This window comes from Stenella coeruleoalba (assembly GCF_951394435.1).
Source record: "Stenella coeruleoalba genome assembly, chromosome: 14".
NCBI lineage: Eukaryota > Metazoa > Chordata > Mammalia > Artiodactyla > Delphinidae > Stenella > Stenella coeruleoalba.
In genome coordinates this window covers 80,555,504-80,582,985 of record NC_137160.1, presented here as the reverse complement: position 1 = coordinate 80,582,985, position 27,482 = coordinate 80,555,504, and the positions used below count along the sequence as shown (strand labels likewise).

At 49.3% G+C, this 27,482-nt stretch overlaps 1 protein-coding gene across 1 annotated transcript in view; it reads left to right on the top strand.

The window, feature by feature from the left end:
- CUX2 (cut like homeobox 2) overlaps positions 1–25,368 on the top strand; it is a 263,849-nt gene extending 238,481 nt beyond the window's left edge. Inside the window, exons 13-22 of the mRNA XM_079942084.1 lie at positions 304–352; positions 446–545; positions 1,671–2,345; positions 3,108–3,209; positions 8,554–9,353; positions 10,575–10,734; positions 15,804–16,076; positions 17,302–17,490; positions 18,748–19,021; positions 22,373–25,368. Coding sequence (XP_079798210.1) covers positions 304–352; positions 446–545; positions 1,671–2,345; positions 3,108–3,209; positions 8,554–9,353; positions 10,575–10,734; positions 15,804–16,076; positions 17,302–17,490; positions 18,748–19,021; positions 22,373–23,165 — 3,415 coding nt within the window. The 3' untranslated portion in view covers positions 23,166–25,368. The remainder of the gene's footprint in view (positions 1–303; positions 353–445; positions 546–1,670; positions 2,346–3,107; positions 3,210–8,553; positions 9,354–10,574; positions 10,735–15,803; positions 16,077–17,301; positions 17,491–18,747; positions 19,022–22,372) is intronic.
- Positions 25,369–27,482: the final 2,114 nt, after the last annotated feature.

The window sequence follows — 27,482 nt, the reverse complement described above, 5'->3', positions numbered from 1 at the left end:
GGGTGTCATGCCCGGACCTTTGTCATCAAGAGCTGCCTGTGGGAAAACATAGCCTTGCTGGTGCTGTAACTGGGCAGGGGGATGATGCCTTAATCAGATGAGCTCAAGCCACACTCCTCCAGGTGACAGCAGACCAGTTCACAAGCCCACTATTTAAGGCCTGTTGTCCATTGAGTCCCGTGTTACATGGGGTCCTGGGGGCTGGGGTCCTTGCTGTCAATCAGGGAAGATAGCAGGTCGTAGTGCCTCTCCCCCGGCCTGGGGAACTGGCTGGCCTCACACTCTCTCCACTTTCTCTGGCAGCATCCTCAAAGCCATGAAGCTGGCCTCCAACACCTGCAGCCTCCCCCAGGTGAGTGTCCCCGCCACTTTCCCCACAGGGCAGGCTGCCCCTGAGAGCCTTGTACCAGCCATGCCCTCTCAGCCCTGCTTCTTGTCTCCTCAGGGCATGGCAAAGCCCGAAGACTCCCTGCTCATGGCAAAGGAGGCATTCTTCCCTGCGCAGAAATTCCTTCTAGAAAAGCCTGGTCTTTTGGCCAGCCCTGGTAGGGGAGGAGGGGTGCTCTTGGGACTGAGGGGCTGGGGTGGGAGCTGCCCGCGGGTCTCTGGCCTCCTCCATGCCCTCAGACCACTGCCTTCCACATGGGCCGGAGGATGATGGATAAAAGGCGGGCATGTTGATAGAGCGCCTCCTGGGTGCCAGGGGCTGAGCTGGGCGCCATCCACAGCTAAGCCAGCAGGTAGCTGTCCCACAGGGTGCCACCCACATCCACGCCCACACTCAGGGACACACAGCTCACTCAGGCCCTCCTGAGGTCCCCCGAAGGGCTTGCTCATGCCCTAGCCTTCGAGAGCAGTAGAAGAGGTCACGGGACAAGGAGGGCATTCACACTGCACCCCCTACAGCAGACCCCTGGGCACGGCCTGCAGACACGCCTGTCTCCCCTACATCGCCCCTTCTCCTCACACAGTGGCTTCATGACCTTTCAGCCATGTGGCCCCAGCCGACACTTTCTGTGTGCTGCCTCCATTTCCTCATCTGTGAGGTGGGGGCAGTAATGGGCCCTGTGCGGGTGGAGTAAGTTAGCAGCATGCGAAATACAAACGCATAGACAAGGGGTGCAGGGTGAGCACCCAGGAAGTGGGCTGTCCTGCTCTGGGATGGGGGTTAATCCTCCCAGGGCAAGGTGTTGGGCCCATAACGAGTGCTCAGTTGATGTGCTTGATGGTGGGAGGGGAGCTCCCCAGAACTAGCATTTGGCCCGAGCCTTGAAGGATGGGGATCAGAGAAGGGGGCAGGGAGTGTGTGTGGCAGAAACAGCCAGTGTTGGCGCCTCGCGCTGCCAGACGCCTATAGCACTTGTCCCCACTCCCTCCTGCCCTGTGCCCCCTTCCTCTCCCTCCAAATTTCTGTCTCTTTGTATGTGTTTCTCTGTCTCCCTCTTTCTATCTCTTTGTCCTTCGTTGCTTTCTGTCTTTCACTGTCTCTGTCTGCCTGTCTCTGTCTCTCCACCTCTGCCTGTCTCTGTCTCTCCCCTGTTATTTCTGTTTTCCTATCTCTGTCTCTCTGTGATTTCTCTCCCTGTCTCTGTCTCTCCCCATCACTATCCACCTCTCTGTCTTTCTCTGTCTCTCCTCTCTTCCTCTGTCTGTCTGCCTTGGTGTTCTAGAGGAAGACCCTTCAGAGGATGTTGCCATCAAGGATTCTCTGGGCACGGAGCAGTCCTACCCATCCCCTCCACAGCTCCCACCGCCACCAGGGCCCGAAGACCCCCTGTCCCCCAGCCCAGGGCAGCCCTTGCTGGGCCCTGGCCTCGGCCCTGATGGCCCTCGGACTTTCTCACTGTCCCCCTTCCCCAGCCTGGCTTCAGGGGAGAGACTGGCAGGGGACACGCTGCTGTCCAAGCACATGATGCCCCCGGCTGCCTTCAAGGGGGAGGCGGGAGGCCTGCTGGTGTTCCCCCCGGCCTTCTATGGCGCCAAGCCGCCCACAGCCCCTGCCACCCCAGCCCCTGGCCCTGAGCCGCCCGGGGGCCCTGAGCCAGCAGAGGGCAGTGGTGGCGGCGTGGCCACAGCGGGAGCCGGGGCAGAGGAGGAGCAGCTGGACACGGCGGAGATCGCATTCCAGGTGAAGGAGCAGTTGCTCAAACACAACATCGGGCAGCGGGTGTTTGGCCACTACGTGTTGGGCCTGTCCCAGGGCTCGGTCAGCGAGATCCTGGCCCGGCCCAAGCCCTGGCGCAAGCTCACGGTGAAGGGCAAGGAGCCCTTCATCAAGATGAAGCAGTTCCTGTCAGACGAGCAGAATGTGCTGGCTCTGAGGACCATCCAGGTGCGGCAAAGAGGTAAGTGCCGGCCGAGGGCCCATCTGTGACGCACAGGCTCAGACCTGGTCTCCACGACCCAGCCCAGGGAACGGGGCTGGCTGGGGTCTGAGAGCACAGCTCGGGGTTCAGAGCCTTGGGTCTGCCACCTCACAGCCGTGTGACTCAGGGCAAGTGACTCTGCCTTTCTGTGCCTCAGTTTCCCCCTCTGGCCGCTGTGATGCCGTTCAGGCTGATAACGTGGGAGAAGTCTGGGCCCCAGGGGCTGCCTTGGCAGATACCCGCTGAGCACCGCCAAGCCTCAGTTTACCCATCTGTACGACAGCCTGGGTGACTGCCAACCTTGCCAGACTCAGTTTTTAGGGTAATCCGTGTGAAGGGCCCAAGTTCTGACCTCACAAGCACCTGAGTTTGTGTCCAGCTCTGCATTCATCTACTGAGTGACCTCAGGCAATCCACTTTAGCTGCTCTGTGCCTCAGTTTCCCCATCTGTCAGCCTCATGGCGGGGGTTAAATGAGCATAAAGCATGTAGTAAGTTCTTGAGAACTGTTAGCTTTGATGGTGGCTGCCGTCAGTGGGTTTTGTTGTTGTTGTTATTATTTCAAGCTAGAATCACTTGTAGGTCCACAGTTTGTCACACAGACTAGCAAAGTGATGGTCCTGCCACACATACTCACGGTCTGGCCCTCAGAGGAGGGCACCAGGCTGTCACCCTGCCCAGCTCCAGGGACTGATCCCCAACATGCAGGTCCCCACAGCAGATGCCTCCTTTCCTCCCCCAGGCAGTATCACCCCGAGAATCCGCACACCAGAGACCGGCTCGGATGACGCCATCAAGAGCATCCTGGAGCAGGCCAAGAAGGAGATCGAGTCGCAGAAGGGGGGTGAGTGTGACCCCACAGCAGCCAAGGCCCGAGGCCTCCAGGGCCTGCTCTGAGCAGGAGGCAAGGCCTTGTCCACCTTCGTCCACTCCAGAGGGGATTCCAAGCAGGTCAGAACCTCTTTGCCTCTTTCCAGACCTGCAGCCAAGTGAGGTCTAGGCCTGGAAAGTGCCAGGTCCTATCCGGTATGGAGCTACAAGCCACGTGTGGTTATATCCATTTAAATTAACTAAAATTAAGTGAAATTAAAACCTCAGTTCTTCAGCCGCAGTAGCCACGTCGCACAGGTGACGAGTGGCGGCCATGTTGGGCAGCACGCCCACAGAACGTTGCCCTCACTGCGGAGTTCTGTTGGCATTCCTGGTCTGGGTTGTCCAAATGTCCTCAACTTTCAGGAGGCACAGTGACCAGTATTCACACAGGAGCTTGTCAAGCACAGAGGCCTGAGCCTCACCCCCGATCATCGGTCTCACCTTCCTTCTTGCACCTTACTTTCTAGTTCCCAGTGAGACACTGTTCCCCTGGCTTCCTCCCACCTCTCAAACCATGCCTCCTACGCTTCCCCAGTGGGTGCCACACTCAGAGCTCAGTGGTTAAAAACAGCATAAATTTATCATCCTACAGTTCTGGAAGTCGGAAGTCCAAAGTCAGCCTCCCTGGGCTACAGCTGCGTTCTTTCTGGAGGCTCTAGGGGAAAATCTGTTTCCTTGCCTTTTTCAGCTTCTAGAGGGTGCCCAGATTCTTTGCCTCCTGGCCTCTTCCTTCATCTTAGCATCACAGCATCTTTAGTCTCTGTCTCTCTCTCATCTTTCTGCCTCCCTCTTAAAAGCACCATTGTGATTATGTGGGGCCCACCCAGATAATCCAGGATAATCTCCTCATCTCAAAATTCTTTTTTTTTTTTTTTTTTTAAACATCTTTATTGGAGTATAATTGCTTTACAATGGTATGTTAGTTTCAGCTTCACAACAAAATGAATCAGTTATATATACACATATGTTCCCATATCTCTTCCCGCTTGCGTCTCCCTCCCTCCCACCCTCCCTATCCCACCCCTCCAGGCGGTCACAAAGCACCGAGCTGATCTCCCTGTGCTATGCGGCTGCTTCCCACTAGCTATCTACCTTACGTTTAGTAGTGTATATATGTCCATGCCTCTTTATCGCTTTGTCACCGTTTACCCTTCCCCCTCCCCGTAGCCTCAAGTCCATTCTCTAGTAAGTCTGTGTCTTTATTCCTGTTTCACCCCTAGGTTTTTCATGACATTTTTTTTTCTTAAATTCCATATATATGTGTTAGCATACGGTATTTGTCTCTCTCTTTCTGACTTACTTCACTCTGTATGACAGACTCTAGGTCTATCCACCTCATTACAAATAGCTCAATTTCGTCTCTTTTTATGGCTGAGTAATATTCCATCGTATATGTGTGCCACATCTTCTTTATCCATTCATCCGATGATGGACACTTAGGTTGTTTCCATCTCTGGGCTATTGTAAATAGAGCTGCAATGAACATTTTGGTACATGACTCTTTTTGAATTATGGTTTTCTCAGGGTAATATGGTTTTCTCAGGATAATCTCCTCATCTCAAAATTCTTAACTAATCACATCTGCAAACTCCCTTTTGCCATGTGAGGTAACATGTTCACAGGTCCCAGGGATTGGGACATGGATATCTTTGGGGGACCATTATTTAGCCTATCACAGTGCACTTTCTTCATCAACCCCCTCAAACGTGGGGTTCCCCCAGAGCTCCACCCCAGGCCCTCTGACTTTCTTACTTTTCCTAGATGAGTTAATCCACTCCTGGAAATTCCAACAACCCTAACCCTAACGCTAACCCTAACCCTAACCCTTACCCCATCCAGGGGTCACTTAACTTCTGAGTGCTTCTTTCAAGCTTGTCCATCCCCACCCCAACTGCCACCAGCCTAGTGAGCCACCATCATCACTTGCTGGGACTATTGCAGTAGCCTATTTACTGGTCTTGCCAGTGACATTCTAGGCCATGCTCTGGCTCATCCTCCACCCAGAGGCCAGAGGGATCTTTCTAGAGGACACACATGGTCATATCACTATTCGAAATCCTTCCATGGCTCCCCATTACCCTCAGATAAAATCCCAAGTCTCCAACAAGGCCTACAGGCCCTATTATAGTCTTCAGACTCCTCCTGACCCCTCCGTGCCTCTCACATGAACTGTTTATGGTCATGCTCATTCTCATTCCTGTTCCCTGTGCCCCTAATGCCATCCTCACCCCAGCCACTTTTCATCTGGCCAACTCCTGCTTACACTTTACCACTCAGCTCAGAAGTCATCTCCAGGAAGCCCCTCATCCCCATCCAGGTGGATTGGATACCACCCCTCCTTGGATCCCCCATAATGACCTGTATTGTTTGGTGCATTGGAGCCAGAGTGACCTGGCTGCAAATTTTGTCTCTGCTATTTATTAACCGTGTGACCATGGGCAAATCGCTTAGCCTCTCTGTGCCTTCATTTTCTCATCTTTAAAATGGACACAGTATTTGTACTCCCTTCTTAAGGTTGTGTGGGGATCAAATGAGATCAGGCCTGGCAAGCACTCAACTGGGGTCTAGTATGTAGAAGGTGCCCCTGAAAAGTTAGCTGTCCTCATTACATTATCATTATTATGTCTCCATTGTTGCATTTATTCATGTTACAAATGACTCTGCTGGTGTGGCTGTCCCTCCCACCAGTCTGGGGGATTCTTGCAGCCAGGGACCTAGTCACATCCCTGCACCCAGCATGAGGTAGTACGACACAGTGTAGACCACAGCTGACTTAGAACTAGATGCTGGCTTCAGCACTCCCACTCCATTTTACATTGTCTGCTGCCCCATGGTGGCGACTCGGAGCAAGTGTCCCGTTCCCAAGCCTCTGATTGCTGCTGGAAGCCAGGAGTTCCCCAAGATCCCTCCCCTTCCCGGTCCCTGGAAAGGGTAGAGAGGGGCTTACCCTGCTGGGAGCCTACACTGCTCCACCCATATAATCTGCTGAGCCCTTACTGTGTACACCAGGGGTCCCCAACCCCCGGCACGTGGACCAGTACCAGCCCACGGCCTGTTAGGAACCGGGCCGCGCACAGCAGGAGGTGAGCAGTGGGTGAGCGAGTGAAGCTTCATCCCCGCTCCCCATGGCTCCCCATCGCTGGCCTGAACCATCCCCCCACCCCCATCCCCCCCGCCAGTCCATGGAAAAACTGTCTTCCATGAAACCGGTCCTAAACATTTATCAAGTGCCTACTGTGTGCTAGATAGGGCTTACACATATAGATGAGACACAGTACTGGAGGGAAAGAATCCTGAGAACCAGTTTAATCTAACTCTCCCACTGAACAGGAAAACTGAAGCCAAAGAGGAGGAGACATACTCACAGTTATTCAGAGACCAAAGGAGAACCCAGGTCTCCTGACTCCCTGTACAGTGCTCTCCCACTGTGGGGTCAGAAACAAGGCAGCAAAGAAATTGAAAAGGCAATATCATAGAGGGAAACCTTTGCATAGTTGGGGGTTTCCTGTGAAGGAAATGAATGTGGTTGACACTAACTTAGGAGCTCTACTTTTGGGGATCAAAGGAAATGTCCAGAATGGGGGCAAAATTTTGTATACAAGCTATCTCTTTATCGTTGTTTCCAACAGTGACAAACTAGAAACAATCTAAGTATCTCGCAGTGGGGGATCAGGTAAGTAAAGCACAGGGTATTTCCTCAGTGGTATATGCAGCCATTAAAGATAGAAGAACTTATAATCATAGGAAAAAATACTCATGTTGACACCAAGTGAGGGCAAACCAGGCCACACTCCCGCATATCAAGTGTGACCATCCCATGAATGTTGTTAGAAAACAGATTGGAAGGAAAAACATGAGAAAATTTCACGTGGTTGCCTCTGGGGGAAAGATTAGAGGGGATTTTTATTTTCATCTTAATTTTCTGTGCATTCTTAGCTGTCCACAATAGGCATGTATTACTTTTTTTTAAAATAAATTTATTTATTTTATTTATTTGTTTTTGGCTGTGTTGGGTCTTCATTGCTGTGTGCGGGCTTTCTCTAGTTGTGGCAAGTGGGGGCTACTCTTCGTTGCGGTGCGCGGGCTTCTCATCGCGGTGGCTTCTCTTGATGCGGAGCACGGGCTCTAGACGCGCGGGCCTCAGTAGTTGTGGTGCACGGGCTTAGTTGCTCCACGGCATGTGGGATCTTCCAGGACCAGGGCTCGAACCCGTGTCCCCTGCATTGGCAGGCAGATTCTTAACTACTGTGCCAGCCAGGGAAGCCCCTACTTTTTTTTAAATTGAGGTAACATTCATATAACATAAAATTAACCATTTTAAAGTGAACAATTCAGTGGTGTCTAGTATACTTACAATGTTGTGCAACCACTGCTTCTGTCTAGTTCCAAAACATCTTCATCACCCCGAAAAGGAAACACTGTACCTATTAGCAGTCACTCCCTACTCTCCACCTCCCTTAAGCCCCAGGGAACCACCAGTCTACTTTCTGTGTCTATGAATCTACCTATTCTGGGTGTTTCATAGGAATGGAAACCATACAATATGTGGCCTTTTGTGTCCGGCTTCTTTCACTTAGCATGATGTTTTCAAGATTATTCCATATGGTAGCATGTATCAGTGCTTCATTCCTTTTTATGGCTGAATAATATTCCATTGCTCTATTGCTTTTTAATTGGAAATTAAAATTGGGGCTGTGAGGATCCACTAGGGTATAGACTGCACAACCAGGTAATAGAGGAAGGGCTGTGTTGATATGGGTTGGTCCAGGGCTGGGGAGACCTCAGCATGGGAAAGGCCACTAACAGGGCAGAGGGAAACAATGTTCTATTGTTCCTTTTTGTTCACCACTCTTAAAAAAAAAAAAAAAAAGATTTTTCACTAAGTGATACATTGCTTATTTCGCAGCTCAATTAGAAAGCAGGTTATACTGTGTGTCTTCTTCTGGGACTTGCTTTTATCTGCATAGATGGATCACAGCATATGCAAAAGACAAGTCTTTTTTTAATGTTATATTATCCCCATGAGCACTTTCTCCACATGTGCTAAAATCTCACTGTCCACCTGATTTTTTTTTTCTGTTTCCTTTTTTTTTTTAACATCTTTATTGGAGTATAATTTGTCGACCTGATTTTTAATGGCTGCCTAATATTCTGTCATAGGGATGGACCCTAATTTACTTAACCAATCCCCAGCTGTTGGACAAAGAGGTTGCCTCCAACATTTTGCTGGTATAAATACTATGCTGTGAACATCTTTGCCCTTCAATCCATGCTCTGACCATGGGCCTCCAGCCACCCTGTCATCTTTCCCACAGGTGAGCCCAAGAACTCGACAGCCCCACTGAGCATCACCAATGGCACAGCCCCCGCCAGCACCTCAGAAGATGCCATCAAGAACATTCTGGAACAAGCGCGCCGCGAGATGCAAGCACAGCAGCAGGCCCTACTGGAGATGGAGGCAGGCCCCCGCGGCCGCTCAGTGCCTCCCTCGCCCCCAGAGCGGCCCTCGCTGGCCGCCATGAGCCAGAACGGGGCCCCGACCCACGTCAAGCAGGAGGAGAGTGGTGGCGGCGGCGGTGGTGTCGGCAGTGGGGGCACCAGCAGCAGTGCCACACAGACATCCCTCACGGTCCTGTCCCCGGCCGCCTTTGTGCAGAGCATCATCCGGAAGGTCAAGTCAGAGATCGGCGATGCCGGCTACTTCGACCACCACTGGGCCTCGGACCGCGGCCTCCTCAGCCGCCCCTACGCCTCTGTCTCGCCCTCACTCTCCTCCTCCTCCTCCAGCTACTCCGGCCAGCCCAGCGGGCGGGCATGGCCCCGTGGGGACGAGGCGCCCACGGCCCCTGAGGAGGAAGCGGCCGGGAGTGAGGACGAGCCCCCCAGGGTGGGTGAGCTCAAGGCCGAGGGGGGCGGCCCCGAGGCGGGCAGTGGTGGGCGACTGGCCTACTACCCGGCCTACGTGCCCCGCACGCTGAAGCCCACCGTGCCGCCCCTGACCCCCGAGCAATACGAGCTCTACATGTACCGTGAGGTGGACACCCTGGAGCTGACGCGCCAGGTCAAGGAGAAGCTGGCCAAGAATGGAATCTGCCAGAGGATCTTCGGGGAGAAGGTGAAGATGGCGGGGCCCACCCTCGGAGCCTCCGGGGCCTGGAGCACGGGACCTGGGGAGGGAGGACCCCCATCCCACGTCCATGGTCTGGAAAGAATGCGTGTGTGTGTGCGCGCGCGTGCGCGTGTGCAAGAACTGGGCAGAAGCAGGATTCGGACCCTGGTCTGTGTGACCCCAAAAGCCCTTTTTCCTGTTTCCAGCTGTCCCTGGGCACTGAAGGAAGGGGAGCCAAGGGCAAGGCGGTTTTTAAAGCTGTGAAACCCTTCCATCTGGTTAGGAAATAGCCACCTACCCGACCCTGCTCGGGTACCCTCCACCCTTCCCATGGTCCATCCACTAAAGGGTTAAGGCTCAGCCTAGCTTGCGGGGGTGGGGGGGTGGTCTCCTGATTGGTTGGTGCCAGTTGCTAAGTAGTTTTATTTCTTTTTAAAATGTAGATTTATTTTTTAATTAATTAATTTGGTTGTGCCGGGTCTTAGTTGCAGCAGGCGTGCTCCTTAGTTGCGGCTCATGGGCTTCTTAGTTGCAGCTCACCGGCTTCTTATTTGCAGCATGCGAACTCTTAGTTGCAACATGCATGTGGGATCTAGTTCCCTGACCTGGGATCGAACCCAGGCACCCTGCATTGGGAGCGTGGAGTCTTAACCACTGGGCCACCAGGGAAGTCCGTGTTAAGTAGTTTTAAACATCACCTCCGGCCATAGCAGAAGAGCAGGCAAAGGGTCATAAGCTCAGAGGAAGGCGAAATGACCTGAATGGGAGACACAGGAAGGCTTCCTGGAGGAGGGGGCACTTAAGGGGTCTTAGAGTCCAAGCAGGATTTTTTTTTTTAAGATTTTTTTGATGTGGACCATTTTTAAAGTCTTTATTGAATTTGTTACAATATTGCTTCTGTTCTACGTTTTGGTTTTTTGCCCATGCGGCATGTGGGATCTTAGTTCTCCATCCAGGAATCTGCATTGGGAGGCAAAGCCTTAACCACTGGACTGCCAGGGAAGTCCTGAGGCAGGATTTTTAGATGGAGGGAAATCAGGAAGGGCACTGCAGGTGGGGGATACAGCACAGGCACACAGCAGACACCTGGGGAGTGAAGAACACATGAAGGCAGCCCTGGCCTCTCAGAACGGGAGTGAACAGTGGGCCTTAAGGTTCTTGGGGAGAGTGGTGGAGGGGATGGCCAGGGACCTGCTGACCTACCCTTCCTGCCCTGCCCATCCCCAGGTGCTGGGTCTGTCTCAGGGCAGTGTGAGTGACATGCTGTCCCGGCCGAAGCCGTGGAGCAAGCTGACGCAGAAGGGGCGGGAGCCCTTCATCCGTATGCAGCTGTGGCTCTCGGACCAGCTCGGCCAGGCCGTCAGCCAGCAGCCCAGCGCCTCCCAGGGTGAGTGTAGACAGGGCCCCAGAAGTGCCAAGAGCCCTCACTCTTCCAGTCTGTGCAGTGGCTTCACTGCCCGGGTCTGCCCCCCTCTGTGTCCCCACAGCCCCGGCGCCACTGCTGCTGCCCTGAAAGAGTGCAGGTTGCTCCTAGTTGGTGTCCCTGCTCCCCTTTCATCCTTCCTTCAGCCAGACAGGCACTGGTTTTAAACCTCTAGGTGGCACCCGGGTGCGTGGAGCAAGTGGAAAAAGTACTTTGCATGGAGAGCCCCAACTTCCTTCCCATCCCGTCAGGAGTCTGCCGATTGATCTCTTTCTCCCAGCAATCCAGCACGCAGCCTCAGAATCCTTCTTAGCACAGGGCCTTGGGCAGCTGTTATCCATCCGTTAATGATGCACAGGCAGGGTGGAGTCTGAACTTTTCCTGGGTGAGGAAACTGAGGCTCAGAGAGTTGCCCAGAGTTACAGAGCCTGAGAGTAGAGGGACTGGGGCCCTGAGGTGGGGACTCCAGGGAGCTCAAGCTCCCTCCCCAGTGATAGTCAGTAGGCAGATCCATTAAGGCCCTGGTGAGATGCCTACCCGGACCGTGACGGGGATTGCTGCCAGGACAGGACATCTGACCTACCTGCTGAGGCCAGAGAAAGGCAGAGACAAAGAGACGCCAGACTCCGAGTCCAAGGACCTCAGCTCAGTCAGTTTGTCCATTTCTAAAGTGGGGATTGGTCAATAGGACAAAAACCATATCTCAGTTTCATAGAAATGAACCAGATCAATGGGTATCAACAAGAATAGTATCTGAAACATAATGTCTGGGAACAAAATCTTACCTCCCAGTGATGGTGTTTATTTTAGAAGTTAATGCCCACAGACAAGAAATGAAAAAAGGTGCCACCACCCACCTGCCTGCAAGGAGGGGCTGCTCTGGGCAGGGAGGGGCCAGGAAGAGACTGGGAGGGGACCAGAAGGCTCTGGCTGTCTCTGTTCCTTTTTTTCTTTAAAACAAACAGGGAAATTTGAAGCAAATAGGGCAGTGTTAACATCTATTAAGGTGATAGGCCCAGGGAAGGGAGGGAGGACTTTTCTGTACATTTCTATAGCTTTGAAATATTTTATAATATTTTATAATTGAGGACTAATACAACTGTTATAATGACGGCAGTCATTTGTCACACACAGTGCTAACCACTTACAGTGTTTTCTTCTTTAATCCTTGTGTTAATCTTGACCAGAGGGACTCTTTGTCCTTCAGTTTTACAAAAGAAGAAATCGAGGGTCTGAATAGCACAGTGACTTGCCCAAGGTCACTGGCCAGTTAGTGGCAGAGCCAGGATTAGAACGCAAGACTGGTAGCTGTTAGACTCCCCTGCCTCCTAGGGTTTCCACCTTAGAGCCTACACTTGTGAAAGGGTCCCAGATCCTTTTTTTTTTTTTTTTTTTGGTGTGGTGGTGTATTGTAATTAATTCATTTTCACTGTGATAAATTCACAAACCAGATTTACCATTTTAGCCATTTTTTTAAATGGCTAAATTTCTCAACCATTTGAGAAATTAATTGAAGATTCAGTGGCATTTAGTACATTCACAGTGTTGTGCAACCATCACCTCTGTACAATTCTAGGACATTTTCATCACCCCAGAAGGAAATCCCATACCCATTTGCAGTCACTTCCACTTCCTCCTCCCCCAAAGCCCCTGGCAACCACCAAGCCTGCATTCTGACTCTATGGATTTACCTGTTCTGGGCATTTCGTATCAGTGGAATCAAGATAATATGTGGTCTTTTGTGTCTGGCTTCTTTTACTTGGCATGATGTTTTGAAGATTCTTCTATGCTATAGCTTGTGTCAGAATTTCATTCCTCTTTATGGCTAAATAATATCCCATCGGAGCGGTAAGCCACTTTTTGGCTACTGTGAATAATGTTGAACATGAACATCTCTTTGATCACCCGTTTTCAATTCCTTTGGCTATATATCTAGGAGTGGAATTGCTGGGTCACATGGTAATTCTATGTTTAACTTATTGAGGAATTTCCAAATTGTTTTCCATAGCAATTGCAGCATTTTACATTCCAACAGTAAGCCAACACTTGCTATTTTTCCATTTTTTACTGTAGCCATCCTAGTGGGTATGAAGTGGTATCTCATAATTTTTATTGGCATTTCCCCAATGTCTAATTGTTTGTTTGTTTTTTCTTTGTAATGGAAGGATTTGAGGTAGGGATAGAGTTAGGCAAAGACAATCAAGAATAGTGTTCTTGGCATAAGAAACAGCAAAAGCAAAGGCTGGGAGGCAGGATCATACACGGTTTGGGAAGGGAGGTAAGTGCAGATGAGGGTGGACATCTTGTCCCCTGCTTACCCACAGATCAAGACACCAGGACCCCAGGTTTGTGGAAACAGATTTGAGTGGTCCTGACTGAAATGTATTCACTCAAAAGCACCTCCTGCTTCCCCAGGCTCTAAGACTAACGTATGTTCTCTGCCTTCCAGGGGCTGGTATTTAGTGGATGAGAAGACCATGTCGGGCATAAGCATACCTGAGCTCAAGTCCTGGTTTTGCCACTAGCCACTCTGTGACCTTAGACATATTGCCTGACCTCTCTGAGCCTCAGTTGCCTCATCTGTAAAAGGGGATACCATCATACCTACCTCCTAGGGGTGTTATGAAGGTGACTTGACATCATGGGTGTAAAACACATAGCACTATGCTAGGCATGTAAGTGCTCAGTAAAAGGAAGCTTCATGAATTATTGTCGTCACCATCATCGTTGTTGTTGTTGCATGTAGTAAGGCAGAGATCTGGCACAAGCAAGGAATTAGAGTGAAGCGTGACAATTTGTAGTCAAGGTGCTCTTAGACCCCAAAGGTGTACACCTCAGCGAAGGGGCATTTGGGACTGGGTCTTCAAGGATATATAGGAGTTCAAGGTTAGGAGGAAGGCTTTCAGAGTGGGAAGACCAGCCTAAACAAAGGCACAGGGGTTTAGAAGAGCCTAGGAGGTTTGTGGGGAGAGGGGTAGCTGAGGGGACTGTGAATTGCTCCAGGTCTGTGAGGTGGGCAGGGACAACAGAGTCCAGAGCCTTAAACACCAGGACAAGGAGGTACACGTTTCTTGTGCAAGGGGCAGTGGAGAGCCATTGAAGGTTCTGAAGCATGAGAGTGGTCTGATCAGAGTGATCTACTTGTTGGCCACAGGGAAGGAAGAACCCATCTAGAGCAGAGAGAGGCTCAGGATGTCCTTTCTAGAATCAAAGCCACTGCAGGATGGTTATGGGGCTCCCTTTACTTCCTACTTATCATACATTTTTATGTTTATCTTAACAAATTTCCATCAGGCACCAGGTAAACACTTTGAGGAAGAGGTACCTTTTCTTTCTACTTCGCTGGAAGGCACCTTGTGGACCGGCACAGGGATTCCTAGACACCCTGTACCACACGCCCCTCCCTATTAGGGGCACCTCCCTAGGCACGTCCCCTGCCCTCCCTGGATTGTCCAGAGGCTCAGCTCACACTGGAAAGTCCAGTGGGTGACTCTGATTCCTCAAGAGGTGATCCGCATTATCTCGAGTCCTCTCCAGGCCCTGAGTAGGATAGTTGCAAGTGTAGCGCTATTTGTCTTACGGCCCCATTTAACAGATTCAGGAACTGAGGTTCGACAAAGTCATCCCACCCAAGATAACTTCTAAGTGGTTTTTAAATATACGTTCACACAAAATGTCTTTCGACAAATGAAAAATGTGGTTTTAAAACTCACTTTCTTTTAACATGCCAGGGTACTGTGGACATCTTTTCTTGTTCTTTTTTCGGTTTTATTGAGATATATTTGACATAGAACACTGTGTAAGTTCAAGGTAGACAATGTAACAATTTGAGAGATGTATATATTGCAAAATGTTTACCGTGGTAAGGTTAGTTAACACATCCTTCCCCTCACATAATTACCATTTTGTTGTTATAGTGAGCACATTAAAGCTGTGCTCTCACAGCAACTGTCATCCAGTACAGGATTGTTAACTGCGGCCACCATGCTGTGCATCGGATCCCAGAACCTACTCATCTTCTGTGGACATCTTTTCATTACATTATTTTTAATTGCTGCAGGGACTCATTGTATTTTATTTAGCTGATGCCCAGTAGTTGGGCTTGTAGGTCATTGCCAACTCCTTTTTTTCCTTAACTTTCAATTTTGATGTAATTTCTAATTTACCAAAGAGTTGAAGCCATAGAACAACCAACTTCCTAGACCCTACACACAGATTCACCAGTTGCTAATTTTGCCATATTTGTACTCTTTCTCTCTCGACCATTTGAGAAATTAATTGAAGACATCATGTCCCTTTACCCCTAAATGTTTCCAACAAGTATTTCCCAAGCATGAGAAATTTTACAATAATAACAGTACTGTTACATAACCCACCATCTATATTCAACTTTCCTCTGTTGTCCCAGTAATCACCTTTATATAATTTTATTTTTCCCTGTCCAGGATCAGATTCAGAATAACTTGTAGTTAGTCGTCATGTCTCTTCAGTCTCTTTCAGTTTGGACCATTCTTCTGCCTCTCTTTGTTTTTCAGTTTTGACATCTTTCAAGACTAGAAGCCAAGTTATGTTGTAGACTGGCTCAGTTCACCTTTGTCTGATGCTTCCTCGTGGTTAGATTCAGACTGTGCACTTTGGGCAGGAATATCACAGAAGTGATGCTGTGTCCTTCTCAGTACATTGTATCAGGAGGCACCAGTTGTTTATTTGTCCTATGATTGGTGATGCTAACTTTGATCACTTGGTTAAGGTGGTGTCTGGCAGGTAGCTGTACTGTAAAGTTACTGTTTTTCCCTTTGTAATTAATAAGTATCTTGTGGGGAGATACTTTGGGACTATGTGGATATCCTATTCCTCATCTAACTTTCATCTGCTAGTTTTCACATCCAGGATGGTCCTTGCCTGAGATATTACTATGGTGGTTGCAAAAGGGGTGCTGCCAACTCTTGGCTCTAGCAAACAAGCCTGCCCAAACCATGTGTGTCAACGCCAGATTGCAGTAACCGCCTTCTCTGTCTCTCTGTGGCCCACAGCCAGTCCCACTGAACCAAGGTCCTCGCCATCCCCACCCCCTAGTCCCACGGAGCCACCAGAGAAGACATCCCAGGAGCCCCTGAGTCTGACACTGGAGAGCAGCAAGGAGAACCAGCAGCCGGAGGGACGCTCCAGCTCCTCGCTGGGTGGAAAGATGTACTCAGGCAGCCAGACCACAGCGGGCATCCAGGAAATTGTGGCCATGTCCCCCGAGCTGGACACGTACTCCATCACCAAGAGGGTCAAAGAGGTCCTCACAGACAACAACCTAGGTACAGGGTGGCGGGAATCAGGGATGCTTGGCTCCTACTTGCCTTAAGGAAAGTGCTGGCAGTGCGATCCCAGGCACTGGGGTCCTGCCTGCAGGTGCCAGTCAGCCCTGGGGCATCCAGGACCCTCTGGGAGGCATCTGACAATGACCTGGGTCTCTAGAGTGGGACACAAGGGAGGTCAGTACGGGCCTGAAAAGGACCTAAAATCCTGAGCCCACAGCTTTCAAAACTGCCTTCCAGGAGGACTTAGAGAATCCCAGTAACAGTGAGACTCTAACACAATCCTGATCCAGTGCTGGGGGCACAGAGGAGAAATCTGGATTCTTTAATTTTTTGAATCACAAACTCCTCCAAGTCTCAAATGGGTGTCAAGCCCCCCTCCCAGAGGGATACACACAAGCCCCAACTTTTCACTACAATTTCTATAATAAAAATAAGGCATCTTTATTTAAAAATACCAAATAGTACAGAAATAAAGAATTAAAATTTAAATAAAAAAGTAAAATCTCCCCTGCCTCCCCGTTCTCTGACACTTTCTGAACACATACAAGAATATATGTTCACCTAGTTTCTTCTTTTCTTTTTTCTAGATAGATGAAATTACACACAGGCTGTCCTTATACTTGCTTTTTAAAAATTAACACTGTGGACACCCTTCCAGTTTAGAATGAATAGACCACCTGCATTCTTTGTCACTGTTGCAAAATTTTTCAGGCCATGGATGCCCCACATTTTTTACCCAACTGATGAGCATTTTGCTTGTTCCCAATTTCCTGCTGCCTCTGAAACTGTGTCTGTATGCGTCTTTGTGCCCTTGGGCAAATACAACTGGAGGATAAATCCCAGGCAGTGGAATTGCTGGATCAGAGGATATGCACACTGACATTTCGATAAAACCTGTCAACTTGCTCTCTGACAAGGTGATACTAATTTGTACACATGAAGTTTGCAGACAATTTCAGGGATCCCCTAGGAGTGAAGAACATCTAAATCATGAAAGCATTTTTGTTTGGTAGCTGTCTGCCCGCCCCCATCTCATATTTTGCAGAAAGGTCTCTTCCAGATACACACCGGGGGTGGGTTCCCCCATGTGTCTAGTCCTCCCTTCTGAGTCAGTGGAGACGTTCCCTAGGTTCTCCCATGTCTCTGGCCTATTTCTTGTGTCTCCTGGGAGCACCTCTGCCCAGCCTGGGCGTTACAGGTTGCCCTCCTCCCCTGTCTCCAGGGCAGCGGCTGTTTGGGGAGAGCATCCTGGGGCTGACACAGGGCTCCGTGTCTGACCTGCTGTCCCGACCAAAACCCTGGCACAAGCTGAGCCTGAAGGGGCGGGAGCCCTTTGTGCGCATGCAGCTGTGGCTCAATGACCCCCACAATGTGGAGAAGCTGAGAGACATGAAGAAGCTGGAGAAAAAAGGTAAGCACTGGGTAAACTCAGGGTCCCAGATAAACCCAGATAAACTCAGGGTCCCAGTGAGTCCAGTCTCAGTCTGGTGTGGGGCTGCAAGAAATAGCAATTCCACAGAATATAACTGCAAGCCATTAAAACGTTTACTACTTTTCCCCTGAAAATTCCAATAGCCCATCTCTCAGCGTCCTTCCCCACACCGACAGCTACTCCAAAATCTTTTGTATATTCCGCAAAACCCCCTTTCTCTCTGATCCCTCCATCCTCTGCATCACCTCCCTATTGTATTACCTCCTTTGCCCATTACCCAGATTCTACACAACAAAGCACAGAATTGACCCAGCAAACAAGAATCCTCCCTTGTGGAAGTGGACAAGAAATTGCAGATTCTTACATGGTCTAATATTATTTTATATCCCTGAAAAAATGAGCTGGCATTGAGTACCTGTTTGTGCCCTCCCAGTCTCATGCTGTGAATAAGGGATTCCTGGATCTTAAAAAGCTCAGGGTCCAGTTGGGAAATAAGATACAAGGAGTTGGAAAGTCACCATCCAGGGCGCCAAGGCAGTTCATGATGAGGGCCCAGGGTCAAGCCAAGCTGTAAGCGGCACACGGAGCAGGGCTGAGTCCGGCTGTTGGCATCAGACAGCTGTACAGTTGAGAACTTGTCCTGCCACTTCCTGGCTGTGTGACCTTGGGCAAGTTACTTCCCTTCTCTGTGCCTCATTCTACTTCATCTGAAAGTAAGAGTCACAGCATCTACCTCAGGGCATTGCTGTGCGGATTAAATGAGACGCTAATGCCTTACTTCCTCCGTTCTGAGGTGTGCCTTTTTTCCCCTACATTTTGACAATTTGAGGCTGAGATGCATCATGCAATTACTATGTTCGTTTAAAATTAATGTCCTGCCCCTGCCCCCAACAAAAGTAGTGAAATTCAGGGACACTTCTGACAATCAAGAGAATGCTCCAGAGCACCCTTTTTCGAGCACTTCCTTCCTGTCTGTGAGGCGAACCTTCTACATATGTTAACAATTAGAGTGCTAATGACCAGGTGTGGGTAGGCGAGCGCGTCTCGCGCGGAGGAAGTGAAAGGAGAGTAAGAAAGGAGAAAAGGCTGAGACTGCGTGGGGGTCCCAACGTTTGGGGCATGGAGGGCTTTGAGGACCGCTAGCTGATGCTTGGTTCAGCTCGGGTAGCAATGGGCCTCTGGTCGGCCGCTCTCAGCCCTCCCCCACTCCCTCCCCCACCCGCCCGCCCGCCCCAGCCTACCTGAAGCGCAGGTACGGCCTCATCAGCACCGGCTCAGACAGTGAGTCTCCAGCCACCCGCTCCGAGTGCCCCAGCCCCTGCCTGCAGCCCCAGGACCTGAGCCTCCTGCAAATCAAGAAGCCGCGAGTAGTGCTGGCCCCTGAGGAGAAGGAGGCGCTGAGAAAGGCCTACCAGCTGGAGCCTTACCCCTCCCAGCAGACCATAGAGCTCCTCTCCTTCCAGCTCAACCTCAAGACCAACACCGTCATCAACTGGTTCCACAACTACAGGTAGGGATACTGAGTGGGTAGCCACTGGGAGGGTGGGAAGGGGTCTCAGCCGGCCCCCCTTCCCTGTCCCGGGGCCTGGAGGGAGCCCAGCGTGGCCTCTGGGAGATAAGAGGACCATATTGCTTTATAACATAGGCAGACCTGGATCTATTGATAAATCTCAGCTCAACCATTTCCAGCTGTGAGGCCTGGGCAAGGGACTTCACCTCCCTGAGCGTCAAGTCTTCTAACTTATAAAATGGGAACCATAATGGGATCTACTTCATATAGTTGTCTTGAGGATTTGATGGGCCAACGTATTTACATAAAATACCTGGCACACAGTTTGTGGTAGGTGTTGACATCATTATTGTCACTGTCTTTATTATGACTTCACCCAGCTTGCTCCGCGTCTGTGAAGGGACAGGGAATGGTGTTTGGGGCACAGGCCTGAGGAACCTTAACTACCCACTGAACCTTGTGTCAGAGCCCCGATTTGGGGCTCTTGGCGTCTCCCACTCCTAAGGCCAAAAGAAACCCCTGTGGCAGCCCCTCGGGCGCCATCCACCTCAGGGAATGGGTGATTCCTATTTCTGTGGTGCCTTCTCCCACTCACCAGTCCCTAGTCTTAGGAGTAGCTGACCTGCGGTGGGCTGGGCTGCCTGAGGGCATTGACTGGCTGAGTCCAGCAGTTTCCAAGGAGACCGCAGAAGGGCTTCCTGAGAGCCCTGCAGAGAAGGGTTGATGGGATTTCGAGGACCATCTCTGAGGCACTCCCCACCAAGCCTGTTGAGCAAGAAATGTCTCTGGTGCCTCTGTGGTGCCAGAGAGGAGAGTCTCTTGACCCCCAAGAGAGAAGAGGAAGGAGGAGCCTAGAAGGGTGGAATGCCTGAAGTCTCTCTCCACAGCCCAGGCATGGGCATCACACAGACCTGAGTTCAAGTTCCACCTTGGCTGTGTGTTACTGAGCAAATCACTGTACCTTTCTGAGTCTCATCCCTATTTTACAGATAAGGAACCTAATACTTAACCCCACAGTGCTGAATTGAGGATCAAATGAAACACTTCAAGCGTACATACTTTGTAAAATATTGCATATTATCCTGCTCAGACCCAGAGCCTGCCAAACAGCAAATGACATAGGTCCTTAAAGCCTCATGCCCTCCTTCCCTCCCAGGGGACATTCTCTCCCCTCTTGTTTCCCACAGGAACAGAGCCCTCCATTATTATTCAATGTATTCATTCAATAAATATTTGCCATGTATGCACAGTGAGCTAGGGTCAGGAGATACAGGGGTTCAAAGCTATCATCCCTGCCCTAGGGAGCTTAAAATCACAAACCAGATAATTTTGCAACAACCTAATAAATTCTGTAAAACAGGAATGAATACGGGGCTGAGGGAAAAGGGAATTCTACCTAGGGGAAACTTTATAGAGAGGTGGCCTTTGAGCTGGGCTTTGAATGAGCAGAGAGAATTCCACTCCTAAAAGAAACCACTCTCAAAGAGTTCTAATTGTAGAAGAATACATTACTTCATTTAGTAAATGTTTATTGAGCACCAACTCTGTACCAAGCACCAAAGAGAACAAGACAAAGTCCTTGCCCTTAGCACCTCTTACAGACCAGCAGGGAAGGTCACTATTAAATGAGTACTTATATTAATGTATCATTACAACCTTCAGTGAGCTCTAGGAAAGGTGAACAATAGGATGTTTTCAGAAAAAATTACCAGGGAGGACCTGCTATAGATTTGGGAGTCAGGAATTGAAGAAAAGGACTAATTTTTACTATGGTGTAAATGACTATTAGCCTCATATTTATACTTGATCTACAGTTTGGAAGCTCTAATGACAGAGGCTCAGGCATTGAGCCATCCCAAAACACCCTCAGATCCCACCTTACCGGAAACGACTAGTGCTCCCCCTGGTCCCAGCAGCTTTTCCCTCTAGAGGGGACTGAAGGAGATGACAGAATCTCCTGGAAGGTGGGCAAGGCCACCTTTGTGGAGGGATTAGGAACTGAGAGAGAGAAGTGAACCAGATCACCCTTCACAGTCCCTCCAGGCTCAGGATCCTGGGATGGGGCCCCATCCCCCACCTGGGCAGGGAGCCAGGGAGGCAGGAGAGTGTAGCCGGACTGCTGGGTTCAGGGCCCAACTGCACTACTTGCTGGCTGTGTGACCGTAGCAGTCCCAGTGCCTCTTTGAGCCTTGTAATCTTTGTCAGTGGGAGTGAGACTAGTATCCTGCTCATAAGGTTATTATGAAAAATAAATGAAATAACCTGCAAAAGTGCTTGGCCCCGTACCTGGTACATGATAAGCACCCATCATTATGATGTTTATAATTAAAATTTATAAATGTATTATTTATCCGTAACATGTACTTTATTATTAATATTATAAATAATGGTATTAACATATGATGTCATTAATAAAAAAGGGCAGAGGGCTACAGCATTGAAGATAGATGCTGAGGAAGCCCTGTCGCTCTATGACCTTGGACGAGTGATTTGACCTCTCTGGACCTCATGCTATTAGGAAAATAGTTAATGGAGTTAGACTCATTCCTATCATTTCCTGCTCTAAAACATAATATATAAGTTTCCCTCTGACAACAGGGAGGCCATTGAAGTGAAGAGAGGAAGGGTTCTGGACTGGAGTTCAGGGTTCCCAGCTACTGGTCCCAGCTCTGCCTCTGTGTGCCTTGGTGACCTAGACAAGTTATTCTGTGTGCCTCAGTTTTCCCTTCTGGGCTGATGTCTAAGAGTCCCTCCAGGAAAGAAGCAGGGGGTTATTGGCACAAACTAGATCTGGGTTTGACTTTGAAAAATGCTCTAAAACAGTGCTGTCCAATAGAAATACAGTGAAAGCCACATATATAATATAAAATTTTCTAGTAACCACATTAAAAATAAAAAGAAACAGGTGAAATTAATGTAATAGTATATTTTATTTAGCTCAGTATATACAGATATAACCATTTCAACATGTGATCAGTATAAAAACTTTAATAATGAGAGAGCCACATGTGACCAGTGGCCACTGCACTGGACAGCACAGGTCTAGATTGTGAGCTTCGGGATCCAACAATCCTGAGTTCAAGTCCTGGTTCTGCCACTTACTGGCTGTGAAACCTGGGGCAAGTCATTCAACATCTCTGAGCCTTGTTTCCTCCTCTATGAATTGGGGATAATAATAGCACCCACCTTGCAGAGTTGTTGAGAGGACTTACTAAGATGCTGCATGTGAAGAAGCTTATGCCTAGTGAGCCCCCAGGGAAGTGGGTGGGGTCAGAAGGCCACTCATGTGATTTGACTCCAGGGTTAGCCGGTCCCCGTCCAGCCCCTTGCTCACCGCCGTCTCTGCCCCAGGTCCCGGATGCGCCGGGAGATGTTGGTGGAGGGGACCCAAGAGGAACCAGATCTCGACCCCAGTGGGGGTCCTGGCATCCTACCGCCAGGCCACTCCCACCCAGACCCCACTCCGCAGAGCCCCAACTCTGAGGCTGAGGACCAAAAGCCTACTGTGAAGGAACTAAAGCTTCAGGAGGGTCCCGAGGAAAGCATCACACCCCTGACCACCCAGGACAAGACGCAAGTGAGGATTAAACAGGAACAGACTGAGGATGCTGAGGAAGAGGCCGGCAGCCAGGACTCAAAGGAGCTGGACAAAGGCCAAGTTTCCCCCAAAGAGGTGCATCCTGACCCTCTGGGTAACGACGGACTCCCAAAAGCAGCCCCTGGGCTCCTTCTTCCAGGCGGGGCCACCCCAGCCTGCCCCTCGCTACAGCCCCTCCAGGAGAGCGAGGGCGGGGAGTGGCTACACCCGGACCCTCTAAGTTTTAAGTCGGCCTCGGAGTCCTCACGCTGCAGCCTAGAGGTGTCACTGAACTCACCCTCAGCTGCCTCCTCGCCGGGCCTCATGATGTCTGTGTCACCTGTTCCTTCCTCTTCAGCCCCCATCTCCCCATCCCCACCCGGCACCCTCCCTGCCAAAGTGCCGAGTGCCAGCCCCACTGCCGACGCAACCGGGGCCTTGCACCCCAGCACCAAGGTGAACCCCAACTTGCAGCGGCGGCATGAGAAGATGGCCAACCTGAACAGCATCATCTACCGGCTGGAGAGGGCTGCCAATCGCGAGGAGGCCCTGGAGTGGGAGTTCTAAAGGTGGGGGCAAGGGGCTCGCCGCGGGGGCCACCTTCCCTCTCACTCAGGGCGGGGTCAGGAAGGGAGGAGCTCAGCCATCAAAACGTGGACCGCAGTGTCGCGCCGCTTGACAGTTTTGGTTGTGATCCCGGTTCCGTGAAGTCGTGAGTGAGCAGGTGAGGCAGGTGCCTCTGCTTCCCCTTTTCAGCAGCCCCTGCCCCGGGGATCACCCCCTTCTCCACTCTGGCCCCTCTACAGGAGGCAGAAGCAAAGTGGCGCCACATTCTTCCCCTGGAAACTCCAAACTCTTTTAGAAAAGTAAATATTTATAGACCTCTTTTAGATATTTTAATAAAGGATCCTTTGGAATTTATTCCCAGCTGATGCTGTTTTGATATTACAGAGAGTTATGAAATCAGGATACCGTCACAACTGTTGCGAAGTATACACTGAAGTTGTGTCATTTTTGCCACTAGATGAGATTAAAAGGAGACAGTTGTTCAAAGCCATCACAAAACACTATAAGACTGACCAAAATTCAGATAACCTTTGAACCATGGTTTTTTCCCATGTCTGTCTGTGAGACACAGTCCATTGCTACTGCCCTTCCAGAAACCATGTTGAAAAGAGAAAGTCCAGAAGACTCTAAATGAAAACCTTGATGCCGTTGAGGATGTGTTTCATTCTGGTGGTCTGTTATGCAACCTTGATAACACAGAATGTCCCATGCCATTGTAAATGTTGTAGAGATGTGGGCTGTGGCCGACCATCCTATCTGAGATGTAACATGGTACAAAACAAACTGCTTACACTCCCTCTTGTCAGAAACCTGTGGACCGCAGGGGGTAGACAATCCACCTCGTCCGTCTGTAGACAAGATGTGGTTCCGAATCCTTCGGAAAGCCAGGTACGGGGGTAGGTGATTAGAGGGTGGCGCTCGAACCAGAGTGACCCCATCCCCCAGCCTGAATCGTGGCCACAGTGCAGGAAGTTTCCCCACTGGCTTTCCAGAGCAAGACTGTGGCCGCCATCTTCCTCTCTTTGTGTTTTAAGAAAATAACAGCGTTGGTCGTCCCACAAACACCCAGCTCAGCACCCAGCACCAAGAAGTAGATTCATCCAACTAGAGACCCCAAGCTCCCCTTCTCATCATCATCTTTCTCAAGTTGACCCTGATGCTTTCCGGAAGTCTGCACCTCCAGGTTTATGCAGAATAAAGCTAAAAGGTTGAGTTCACCTCAGCATGACCACCATATCCCTGTCTCAAGTCCAACTTCCTGCCTTCTAACACATGACCTTTTTGAGAACAAAGACTCAACCCCTCAACTCAAAGAAGCCCACCCTCCAGTGTCTTCATCACCCTGGTTTTTAGGGGAAGAGTTCCCAATTTGGATGGAACAGCCACCATATTGGTTGTTGAATCTCTCCTGTTATTATTTCTTTTACTTTTTCAAACTCTGTGGGAAGGTTGAGTTGGGTGACTTCCCAGCTGAATCCAGAATGACGATGAAAAAGTGGTCATAATCGGTGCCAACCCAGTACCAGGGGGAAAGATGGCTGACAGGGGTTTCAAGGATGCAGCGAACATTTTGAAACCCAGGCCAGCAAAATCCAGTGACCAGAAGGGGTCATTTGAGGGGTGTTCCAGAAATCTCAACTCTCATGCACCCAGCCCAGGCTGCAGTCTCCACACCAATCAATGAAGAACAATGCAAACCCTGCAGGAAAACCTCCTTTTCCATACACCCAGGCTATGCATTGAAGAGTTTTCCACTGTATACATTTTTATCCAGATGAAGGTATTTTTATATTTTGACAATAGGAAACAGTGACCAATTTTCAGAGTAATCAAATCTGGAACAAACGAAACATCTCATTTTAGCCACCCTGTCCCAATTAAGGCAACCGTGGGGGACACACCACTTTTTACTGTTGAAACCCACGCAGCATTGAAATCCAGGCTTACATGCAGACTGCAATCCTTAGAGGACTAAATCTGGCTTTTGTGTGACGGGATTTGAATAAGCACTTAGTATAGTCTTTTGAACACGGAAATCCTGTTGTACTTAAAGCTAGCAGACCTGTGAACAACTTTGTCAGGTTCACGTCCTATAACGGTAAACACAGAACAAAAACCCACAAGACTGTTTCTATGAGAGATTGATGAACTTTGTTTAAATTAAAAAAAAAAAAAAAAAGGAACACGTTCTGTAATAAATCGTCGCTCAATACAGAATTGTATAATAACATCTGCGTGTCCTGCTTGCTTTGTTCTGGAGCTGTGGGTACAAATTGGGGGTCAGATCTGACCCTTAGGTGTTTTACGGTACTTTTAAAAACTGGTTTTTAAATTCATTTGCCACCATGAAAATATGGGGGCTTGTCACATAAAAATCGTGATTTTCTTGTATTAATATATTCTTCTTTAATTTTTATTTAATATTGGAGTACAGCTGATTAACAACGTTGTGTTAGCTTCAGGTGTACAGCAAAGTGATTCAGTTATACATGTACATGTATCTATTCTTTTTCAAATTCTTTTCCCATGTAGGTTATTACAGAGCAGAGTTCCCTGTGCTATACAATAGGTCCTTGTTGGTTATCTAGTTTAAATTTGCAGTGTGTACATATCAATCCCAAACTCCCAATCTACCCCTCCCCCCCATCCTTCCCCCTCTGGTAACCGTAAGTTCGTTCTCTACGTCTATGAGTCTGTTTCTGTTTTGTAAATGAGTCCAACTGTATGATTTTTTTAGATTCCGCATATAAGCGATGTTATATGACATGTCTTTCTCTGTCTGACTTCACTTAGTATGATCATCTCCAGATCCATCCATGTTGCTGCAAATGGCATCGTTTCATTCTTTTTTATGGCTCAGTAATATTCCATTGTGTATATGTACCACATCTTCTTTATCCATTCATCTGTCAATGGACATTTAGGTTGCTTCCATGTCTTGGCTATTGTAAACAGCACTGCAGTGAAGACTGGGGTACATGTATCCTTTCAAACCGTGTTTTTCACCGGATATATGTCCAGGAGTGGGCTAGATCATGTGGTAGCTCTATTTTTAGTTTCTTAAGGAACCTCCATACTGTTCTCCATGGTGGCTGTACAAATTTACATTCCCACCAGCAGTGTAGGAGGGTTCCCTTTTCTCCACACCCTCTCCAGCATTTATTGTTTGTAGACTTTTGGATGATGGCCATTCTGCTGGTGTGAGGTGATATCTCATTGTAGTTTTGATTTACATTTCTCTAATAATTAGCAACGTTGAGCATCTTTTCATGTGCCTCTTGGCCATCTGTATGTCTTCTTTGGAGAAATGTCTATTTAGGTCTTCTGCCCATTTTTTGATCGGGTTGTTTGTTTTTTTGATATTGAGCTGCATGAGCTGTTTGTAAATTTTGGAGATTAATCCCTTGTCAGTAGCATCGTTTGCACGTATTTTCTCCCATTCTGTGGGTTGTCTTTTCGTTTTGTTTATGGTTTCCTTTTCTGTGCAAAAGCATTTGAGTTTAATTTGGTCCCATTTGTTTATTATTTTTTTTAATTTCCATTACTCTAGGAGACGAATCGAAAAAGATACTGCTGCGATTATGTCAAAGAGTGTTTTCTCTAAGAGTTTTATAGTATCCAGTCTTACATTTAGGTCTTTAATCCATTTTGAGTTTATTTTTGTGTATGGCGTTAAAGAATGTTCTAATTTCATTAAAAATCTTGATTACTGGCTTCACTGGAAAACAGTAAGATCTGGCCACACAGGGCCCACATTCCAACATGACAGCAGCTAGCTGGGGAGTGGCCCTCCCCGTTAGGACATGTGCCCATGATTTGCCTCTGTCTGCACCTGCACCACCTGCCCAGGTCCTGTGGGCATCTCGGTTGGTGATTGTGCTGTGGGCTCCAACAAAGGAAGATGGAAGGATTGGAATACACGTTCCACTCATTGCAGAAGGTGGAAGCTGGTTAGACTCTGGGGTCTAGATCTGAGGAGCTGAGACTGTGCCCTGCCCCAATCGGGGGCCACAGGCCGTGGCCCTAAGACCAGCCAGTTTACAAGCTGTGCCCACCTCAGTGGAGTGTGTGAGTGGCGGGTGCCTCTAGACTCCTGATGGAAAAGTGCCAAGAGGGGCTTCCTGGTGGCCAACACAGCAGTGCCCCTTTCCCAGCTGTATAACTAGGGCCTCGGTCTCCCCATCTGTAAAATGGGGGTATCACAGCAGCCAACTCAAAGGGTCATTATCAGGAATGATGATGCATGTAAAACACATAAGACAGTGTGTGGCACATAAGGGCTCAGTGTTCCGTACTGTTTTCATGAGTGGGGGTTGG